At 35.7% G+C, this 10,413-nt stretch overlaps 1 protein-coding gene across 1 annotated transcript; it reads right to left on the bottom strand.

The window, feature by feature from the left end:
- Positions 1–247: 247 nt before the first annotated feature.
- Positions 248–10,340, bottom strand: LOC132186223 (uncharacterized). Its single transcript, XM_059600083.1, has 16 exons — positions 9,949–10,340; positions 9,682–9,843; positions 8,788–8,967; positions 8,412–8,469; positions 7,613–7,663; positions 7,372–7,454; positions 6,671–6,758; positions 6,026–6,067; positions 5,864–5,938; positions 5,643–5,711; positions 4,739–4,854; positions 3,777–3,889; positions 2,860–2,939; positions 1,491–1,611; positions 691–757; positions 248–552 (listed from the first exon to the last, which is right to left on the bottom strand). The coding sequence occupies exons 1-16, from the start codon at positions 10,200–10,202 to the stop codon at positions 417–419; spliced, it is 1,695 nt and encodes a 564-aa protein (XP_059456066.1). The 5' UTR covers positions 10,203–10,340; the 3' UTR covers positions 248–416.
- Between the last annotated feature and the right edge of the window lie 73 nt (positions 10,341–10,413).

Genomic DNA, 10,413 nt, shown 5'->3' with positions numbered 1-10,413 from the left:
GGATTGTGTAAGGGTTTAGTAGACTAATCCAAGTCAATTTCAGATTAACATATTTAGCCTTATACATGTGTATCAATATGACTCAACATATGAATACCGCTCCTATAAATGAATAGCTTGGCCACTCTAACGATGGGTGGTTCAGCCACCCTCCAATAACCAATTTGGGGTAAATTGATTGGCCTCATCCTAAATATCCAAATTTTGAAGTTACGAATCTCCAATCTATTTGTATACGTCTGAGGGAGATAAAAACAAAAGGCAATTTGATCTGCCGTTCTTATTCTGCTGTATAAAGATGCAACTAGAAAATTGGGTACCCATAAAATAAATGAAAGAAAATCCTACCGAAAGGATAAAAGAAATTAAAAACATTAAAGGCCTTAAGGCCGTATTGCTGCGAATGATCCCGTATATCAATTCAAATGTTTCTTTACATCTTGAAGAACTACCTGTGCAGCGTTACGTCCTGGTGCACCCATCACACCACCACCGGGATGGCCGCCAGCCCCACACAGGTACAGCCCTCGGAGTGGAGTCCTATAATTTGACCTTTGTTTCCAAATTAACATAAGTCATTATATATATTTTGTATGATTTGCCATGTTAAATTATCAATTATCTTAAAAGTCTAAACTAATCGAAAATAATTAATTTAATAATCTAATAATTTAATAATACTTAACATACCATCCTTTTACCGGTCGCATGAGGAAGAGAGAATCCAATCCCATAGCACCATGGAAGATATTTCCTCCTGTTGAAAATCATTTAAGAACCGAGGATTTCATGAGATATTATAATGTTAGAATTGTATAAAAAATAGGAACTTCGTGAAATTATATAATGAGCAGAAAAGTTAATCTTTAAGGATAAGAGTCAGAGGTAACAACTTATCAAGCTCGTCCATCTGAGGAAGAAGAACAATACTAATAATAAGATCTCAAAAATTCCTATTTCCACGGACTATATTTCTGATGATTTAATGCAGACACTTTTCAACATTATTTAACTGTTCAACTGAAGCTAACAATGAATAAACCCCTTTTATGTTTGACCAATAAATTGTGATGCATTTAACTACTCTTTTTCTTTTCAAAGCAAGAACTAATAATTTCGTTTAGAGTAATGCTACTTTTTATGCTCATTTCATACTGACTAATGTGACGTGTTTTAAGTAGTTTCTATAAGAGCCACTTAAAAACGAAAAAAAAAAAAGAAAAAAAAAAGCCACTAAAAATATGTCACATCAATTAGTGTGCAATGGGCATTAAAAGTAGCATTACTCTTTCATTTAGGATTTCGACTCAGCTGCCAAATATTTGTCACTCAAACACTAGAATCACAATCCTAGTCCAATTCTTACTGCAATAAACTTGGAAAAGGAATCGTAATTTTGAACAATTTCATAGAGCGCCAATTAGACCCTAAATTTAGTTGCTTGAACATCTGCCTAAATTCCTAGGCCAAAATTGGTGGTTATGAAGTACCTGTTAAGCCAAATTCCCTTTCGAGATCTGGTGGAGTCAACATGTCATAGCCAATAATTGACGAGCTGAATGAAGGGGCATATTCATCAATCAAGGTGAAACATTTTTGAGCGAATGAGTCCTACAAAGAAAATAATAGTCAGTTATCCAAGGATTAGTAGGAACAGTGAAGATCTGCCATCCAGCATATTTTATAGATCAGTAGAGGCAAAATTTAACTAATGTGGTACCAAACAAGAACTCTAAATGATGAATCATGAATACGTTTTTATGTAAGATCATCTCCAACAGCATAGCCAAAATACCAAATTCTATAAAAATTTAATTTAACTAATAAGGCCTCAAAGTCCCCTCTAGCAGATTATCTCCAAATTCTGTAAAAACACACATTTTGCTACAGTGCTTCATATTTGAACAATCATTGTTGCTTATGTATCCAATTTTTTAATCCTCTCTCTCTCATCTCTCCTTGTCGCTCCCCTTTCCTCCTCTGATCATGTCATCTCTCTTTCCTCCTTGATCAAAATCTAGTTTTCTTCCCAAAAGGCCATTTTTCCCAGACATAGAATTGGAAAATAGATTCCAGGATTGAATTCTTGGGAAAAAGAAAGAAAATGAGGAAAATGTGGGGATTTGGGTGTAGAAATTATTGGGGAAAAAGGGAAAGGGGTGAGGAAATATAGGGCATAGTAGTGGTATTCACATGGATGTCAAGCCAGAAGAGGCAACTGAGGAGCTATGTGTAGCTCTGAAGACACTCGTCTGCCTCTCTTAGTTTCTCAATATGTGAGTGTTCTTAAATTTGTTTTTTCTTGATTTTGATTGGGTTTTTGAATGAGTCTGCAAGATTGGTTGTTTGGGTTTGTTTGTTGGGGTATTAAGAAAAAGCTAACAGTATTGTGAAAAGGAGATGGTATTTCTGATGTATGAAACACTATAATAGCTTGCCCTATTTATGGCTTAGTAATCTGATTTATATTGAGAGAATATAACCCTAAGAAAATATGACCGTTGAAAGAAAAAAAAAAACTATGACCGTTGGGAAAAATACGACCATTGGAAAATACAACCGTTAGAAAATATGGCCGTTGGTAAAATATTAATGATAGAAAAGATGAATGTCTGAAAATATAAGTGTTGGCAAGAATATAATAAAAATGGAATGATAAATAATATTTAAAGAAAGTAGATATGAGAATAGATAATATGTTGGTGTGTATTGAAAAAATAGTAGCTAAAATAAAAAAAATAAAAAAATTGTACTTTTTGAATAGCTGAAATACATATCCTTGTTGGAGACTCTCTAAAAGGAAAGAGGAAGCAATTGCAATACGGATATCAGTGCGTCAATTTCTAAAATATAACTTACTCTATAAGCAGGATCTCCCCAGCTACCGTCCAATGGTTTATAGGGTGTGTATTGAATAAACAGATTGATCACATGCTTACCTAGGGGAAAAAAAAGAAAAAAAAAAAGATTCTATCAGCGTGCTATTGAAATCAAATTTTATACAGATAAATCTTTCCAGGCTGATACAGTAGAGCTTAATAAGAGATTTGGAAATACTTGGTGGAAAAGTAAATAGAAATATCTATGACAATAAAAATAATTCAAAAAGGAGAACCGTGAAGGGAAAATGAGCAAGCAGAAAAGTGGAATGAAAACAACTCTAGACCATGCTCCTAGTCCATACCATGAAAGAACATCATTACTACGAAAAACAAAATGTAGAAAAAATCATTGAAAATATGGCTTTCCCGCAAAGTGGTTTGGTTTTAACACAATAGCTTATAGGGGAAATCCTAGTTACTAGTCTATTCCTCTTCTTTTCCATTTTTATTTAAGAATATTTCAGGTTTATTCTAGGACATCATCTTACTTTGAATATATCTATAAAGGAGAAAAAGATACACAATTAGCTTGATCGACTAACAACAACAGGCAGAAGGTTTGATGTGAAAATTACAACGTAAAAATACATAAACATAAATTAAAATTATATAAAGAATATGAGAGATGCATTTTGCAAATTAATCAAAGGCAGGCTAAACAGGAAAATTTTTGTGTGTGTGTGTGATTGCTAGAAGAGTAAGAAGCTAAATATCAGTTGGTAGGATATCTTTTTCATGACCAACATGAGAGTGAACGGAGAATTGGAGCTTTACTGCACTTTCTGTGCCTTTGGTATAGAAAACCATGTAAGTGCACAGAACCCATCAATTTAACAACATACATAAAAATGTTACGAGGAATAAGATAACAAAAATGCCTCAAAGACAAAGTACCAGGTGGAGATATAGTCCTGTCAAGTATAGAGGGAATGGTCATCTCAATAATTGGTCTTCGTGATGGTAATCCATTGGCAGCATCTTGACAGGCTGCATGAATCTCCTCCATACTTGAGAAGAGCGATAGAACAGGAATCAGAATGCATGGGATTATATTCAAATACTACATGTCACAAATAAAGGTTAAGGTGCACAATTGAGATCTAAAGTTAAAGGTAGGAACCCTTTATATTGAAGATTGACAGGATCACTCAACTTTTGAAGGTAGTTGACCATTAAATGATAGAACTAGACAGTTCAAATAAATCTGTTACCATTCACTCTCATCTTAGGCTACCACTCACTTTCATGTTGTTATAGTATGTTTGGGAAGGGGAACAGCATGTGAGGAATGTTATCCAAACGGGTCAACAAAAGTTGATCCCATAACTGCAACAGCCGCCATGTCTACTAGCATGCTCAGCCCTACCCGTACAGTTATTGGGTTAGCTGCATAAACTCTCTTCTGCCTTTTCAACCTGCTTGATGTTGGTGGTAAGAGAATCAGCAGAATTTTGAGCCAATCGTCCACCAGACACTCCCCTTCTTCCAAAGTCAAAAAATTAACAAAAACTGAACCACTTTAGATGAGTTTAGTCCAATGCGATAGCAGGTTAAATGTGCATCTAAACAGAGTACTATTGTCATCAAATATTTTTGGGTCAGCTATTCAGTTCAGCTATACCTTTCACCCTATTCAAAACAAATTGCCAAAGAATAAGCACAAACTTTAGTGCATTGTCAATTTTATGATTCATCTCCTCTATTCAGGCTTGGGCTCCGAGGCCCAAAATTACAGATCAACAATATTGACTCCCAAATGACCTCTTAGTTAACTGTCTCATAGATCAAACAAGAAAAAAAAAAAAAAGAAGGATCAAGAACCCAGATATTATTTAAGCTGAGATAGTAGCACACACCTTTCAGAACCAATATGAATGGTGCCAACATGCTGAGGACCGGCATCAGGATGGCCTAGCTTGCAACATTGAAACTGGGGCAATTTATCAACTGCCAAGTTTATTTTTGTAGTTCCCTGTTTCAGTAGATGCGAGCCACATACAGTGGAAGTAACTTAAAGTACTAGGAAAGAAGTTCCGCAACAATTCACAATTTGCTTTATATGCTCATTTGGCAATTTGCATGTACTAGAAATGATGCTACCATTATTACAAACTACTGTAAACTTTGTGCAGATTTCAAGATTTTAAGACTTCCAAGAATGATGGAATTTTGTAGTACTTTCAAGTTCATGAGATGATATGGGATCTTGCTGCAGACTCTTTTACAGAGGATAACAAAGTACACAGCACACCAGAGGATTTAGCTGATTCAAGCTTCTTGTGATATTTACTTTATCCATCTTAATTCATTTACTACACGGTCCTAGTTTCTGTCAACCATAATTTTCTATATCCTTCAGGCTGATAGATTGCTAACATTTTCTTTATTGCGAAGCAACATAAACCAATGGTTTTTGGTAATGATAGTCCGTAGAAAGAAAAGTAGGATGGTAATCTTAGACAACTGAGCCCAATAACACTATGATGAAAGCAAACACCTCAAGCCTTTACCAATGATCATAGCCTCATCCCACAATCAATCATGTATTACAATTGGACCAAGTTCAATTGATGATAAAATCTCAAGTATTATAGAATTGCACGTTACATCAGTCTTCTTCAATAGACTACACTACACAAGAAGCTGTTTGCATGTGTGTTTTTCTACCTAAGCATTCCAATATATCAGACAAAGTGACACAGAATAGAAGGTGAATGCACGGACTGTCTAATTGTAAATAAAGTCATACAGGGAGCTTACAGAACTGTAGTCAGAATACTTAATAGCTTGCATGAAATCATCAGGAAGAACATTTTTAGGCACAAAATCCTGTGTCACACGAGCAAAACCCATGATCAACATTAAATCCATGCAGAAGAGAGGGTTCAGAAATTTAATCTAAATGCCTTTCTTATAATTACAATATCACATGTGTATGTTTATGGTACTTACAAAATAAATGAGCAGGATGAAAATTATACCATGAAAGTTCTATAAGGTGTTGCATTTGATAAAACAATTGAAGAATGCACCAGTGTACCATCAGCCAGCAATACCTAAATGATGTTAACCAAGTGTAGAATAATCAGTTTAGCCAAGCTTTGAAACTGGCTTCATTGAGGAAAGCCAAATAGCAAACTAACCCCATTCACTGCACCAGAGTCTTCAATCAACAATTGCGAAACCTAAATATCAAATGTGAAAAAGTCAATGGTAGCAAAAAATAGCCCCATAAAGTATGAAGACAAAAGCTGAAGAATATTAAAGAAACAAAGAAGAAAATTGTTTGAGATGAATTACTCCTAGTCTAATTCACAGTGATCCCTGAATTAAAGAATATATAGAGAATATCACATTTAAATTCCGCATTCACATCATTGTCATCTGAATTCTTAGGGGTGTTTGATGTACCATTGTCTAAATTCTTTTGACCAGAAGCAATAAGAGACCTACTTGATGGTCAAATCCACACTTCTAAACTTCTACTTTGGTCACTAGTTAGAAAAAGGTCCCAAGCTCTAGGTCTTTCTCCCAGTAGGCACTCAGATTCATAACGAGCAATAGGACAAAACCTCCGCATGCTGACATACCAATGGAGGCATCAAGTAATGCAACTTTCAACATATTACCAGAACAAATCCAAAGATCAAATTGTGAACAGTATTTCCATGATGCCATAACTGCCCACCCGTTTCAATACATTCCATTATTTCAATTTATCTGAAACATGCACACAAATTTTTCAAAATTTGACACAGTTTCTAGGAGTGATTCCAGACATATTATACCTCTGCACTTGTGACAATATGAGCCCCATGTTCCCTAGCAGCATTACCAATAGCCAAGGATACTGAACCCATCCCACCTTCCACATACCTACAGGAAACAATGGTTTTCAAGTACACCTGTTCTCTAAGAAGGGCTTGAAGCAATAAGTCATACTTGTATAAATCTAAACACATGATGGGTAACTCAATAACTACCAAGCTTAATGAGAAAATCAGAAAACATTAATTTGGGATTTTTCTGAAAGGTACTAAATTAATCTTGACCAACAAATGGGCATGGAATATGATCTTAAGAAACATATATAATGCTTTAGAGATGCAAAATGCTGCATTGTTTCTGCAAATTTCACTCCAAATGTGAAGTTTGCTGAAGTTGATGGAAGTCTCAAAAACATAATGTCACACATATTTTTAGAATTTTACCCAAATGATCAAGTTTATTTGTCATCAAGTTATTACAGGATGCAGCATCCCTTTCTTCCGCTTTCCAAAACCAATTATGACGTTGCTATCCTGTGCTAGGCCCTATTTTCTTGCCATCTAACTAGCCCCATGCAGTTAGACTAGAATTATTATATATCACTGCTTCATTTTCCTTGGCATTCAAGTATACAAAATAATAGTTGGCTACTGATAATTGATGAATTTTAGATTTCTTTGATGAACAAATTACACTTCAAGCCATCGTTAGAGATACATACGACCAAATTCCCCGATCACCGTCGGTTTCTCCCATCACGTGATGAAGTAAAACATATCCACTCCCTGGTGTATGGACACTTGCCTGCAGAATTTTAGGAGGTCAATGGTACATTAATACTTATAATGTAGCAGAAAGAGTGACATATTGTTTTTGAGGGTGTGCGCATGTCTATTTGTATTATATAGAATGAATAATTGCTCAAATTAATGCTGCTCGATTTTTTTAAGAATAAATCTTACCGTAGTTCCTATTACAGCATCTGTTCCAAGGGTTGCCTTCAGAACACCTGTCTGTAAATAGCAAAATCAATAATACACATTCGATAAACTGATAAACATAAAACTGCATAAGCCCCATCAGAACATTATCATCCTAAATTATGGCCCCAAAAAGGGTATATTCCAAACCTTTAGGAAAACCCTTTGATGAGTAGGGGTGAACTATGAGAAATGGGCATTATTTGATGAGTAGGGGTGAACTGCATAAGTCTCTGGACCATTTTTTTCTCCATTGTGAGGTTTCATGTGCATTATGTGATTTTTTTCTTTAGTCGATTTGGGCTGTCTTGGGTTATGCCTAGACTAGTAGTCGACTTACATGCATGTTGGTGAACTGCCGGTAGCGCTCAAAGTGTTGTTGTGCAGAAGATGGTGCATTCGCGCCTTTTGTGGTGTCTATGGAGGGAAAAAATAGAAGTTTTGAAAACTGTGAGAAGACTTTGGAATAGATTAAGTCTTTATTTTTCTATACTCTATATCTTTGGACAGCCGCTTTTGTTACTCCTTTGGTAATTAATTATCAATATTTTCTTGCACTTTTTTCTCCTTCTAGCTAGGTGTTTTCTTATATATACTTCATGTGTAACCGGGGCGCCTTTCACATTTAAAGATATTTTGATTACTTATAAATAACAATAAAAATAAAAACAGAAAAGTGAACTTCACTCTTGACACAAATGGAAATAATATATCTTCTTGACAATTACAGTCCGTAAATTTAAAGGATTAAATTCAAATAAATGAAGATTTTAGTGACAACCTCAAACCAGTTATTCAAAACCTTTGAAGCCGGGGACAATAAAAGGTCCATAAAGTCCCTGTCAAAAGCGAATAAATACATATCATAAAATGGTTGAGACCATAGTTCATAATTTTTACATCATTCAATATATGGAATCCTCATGGACTCAACTAGAGTAAATCCCCTATTATACCAATTGTAATTTTTTTTTTTTAAATAATTAATTCAATCTTGTTAGAAAGCGCAAAGGAGCGCAATCCAAGTACACATGAAGTATATAAGAGAGACTCCCAATTAGGAAATGTCATTTGTAGTTAAATGTAACATATAAACCACCAAGCAAAGTGTTAACACAAGAGGAAAACGACTACACATCAAGAACAAGAACTCTTACACCATATCTTTCTGGCCCAAGGCTACAGCCTGCCGCAGACAACGAGCCCAAAAAGCTGATATGTGCATTCTATTCTTGAACTTATCCTTAAAAGACGACTCGCCTTGCAAAGATTCAGGAGGGGCTGAATCCAAAAGCAGATCCATTAATTTACAGAAGTTCTCTAGCTGATTTTCATACCTGCATATTATGGAAAGAAAAATGCTCAACATAGTTTATAAAAGTTTTGTTCGAATATTAAATAAATGATTGCATACACCATTTCCAATCATTTTCAGTGATTTTTACATGGTATCAGCAAGGGGTACTGAATTGGAATCTTGAGTCTTTGTTATACCATTCATGATCAGAGAACATAAAAGCTGATGTAGGACAACCTCCGAACATTGCCCAAGCAATTCCTTTCAACACATAAGTGTACAAATCTAATGGTTGATTTGTAGGATGAGATGAAGAAAATATAGGAAAAATATTGACACAATTCATTTCTCTTTTTTTAATAGCATTAATAAGTTCTCACATGCTTTAGGAATACAGGTGTTTTATTAGACTGGTTTGTAGGAATTAGCTACAAACCGATTTGTAGTTAATTTTTATCCAAATTTGACTGTATTGAAGAAGAGAGCTTTTGAATATTAGTAAAATTTCAGAGTTTCTTTGCTTTTCAAAGCTAATTTCTCAGCCTGTTACGTTTTAGAATTGAAGACGCTGTTCTTCTTTTCTTTTTTATCGTTTCCGCTACGTCAAAAACAAAAGAAAAGAAAAGGAAGGCGCATTTAATAGCAACTTTTTATTTGAAATTTTAAAAGACTTTTTAATTTGACACTCTCAGAAAGTTGGATTAAATTGGCGACTCAAATTAACATTGAACTGAGCGAGATCACGGTGTAGAACCTTGGATAAGCATCGGCGTCTCGTTCCGAGAACTTCGAAATCTCTGAGCGATTGAGGTCCTTATCAGGCCCCAGTAGAAGATAACGACCGTCCAAACAAGGCGTAAACGAGGACGGACTCCTCTTCAAGAGCCTCAATCCGTGACGCCGTAACTCTAACTCCCTTTCCATCCAGCGCAATCAAAGAAAACAAACACAGTTGCGTAATTAATTAAATTGATTGATTGCAATTAACCAAATTTGATTATCGTAATAATTTGAGACTTACCTGATGATGGAAGGTCGGAGGAGGCTCTGGAGGTAGCTGCAACGGGAGAACCTGAAGCCGGGGACGAGTTCTTCGGTAATGGCGGCGCCGCCGATGAGGTGCCGGCGCTCGAGGACGGCGACGGAGAGGCCGGCGCGTGCGAGGTAGGCAGCAGCTGTGAGGCCGTTGTGGCCGCCGCCAATGACTAGCGCGTCCCATTTCTTGTCCTTCAACGCGCTCGTAGCGCTGCTGCTGAAGCTTCTTCGCCACATCATTCAAATTAAGCTCTCCTCACTCTCTGCACCGCCGGTGGAGGTCACCAGGGGTATGTATATCTGATTATATATGTGTGCTTTCTTTAATCTGATTAAAAATGTTTAATTATTGATAGTTGGATTGGGATTCGATATATATATATATATATATATATATATATATTTTTTAGCTTTTTTTCGTTGGCAATTGTATTGAGTTGAGGGCGGTTCT

Source organism: Corylus avellana, chromosome ca7, assembly GCF_901000735.1.
Source record: "Corylus avellana chromosome ca7, CavTom2PMs-1.0".
Taxonomy (NCBI): Eukaryota; Viridiplantae; Streptophyta; class Magnoliopsida; order Fagales; family Betulaceae; genus Corylus; species Corylus avellana.
Note: the sequence above shows the minus strand (reverse complement) of the source record. Positions and strands in the feature narration are given on the sequence as shown.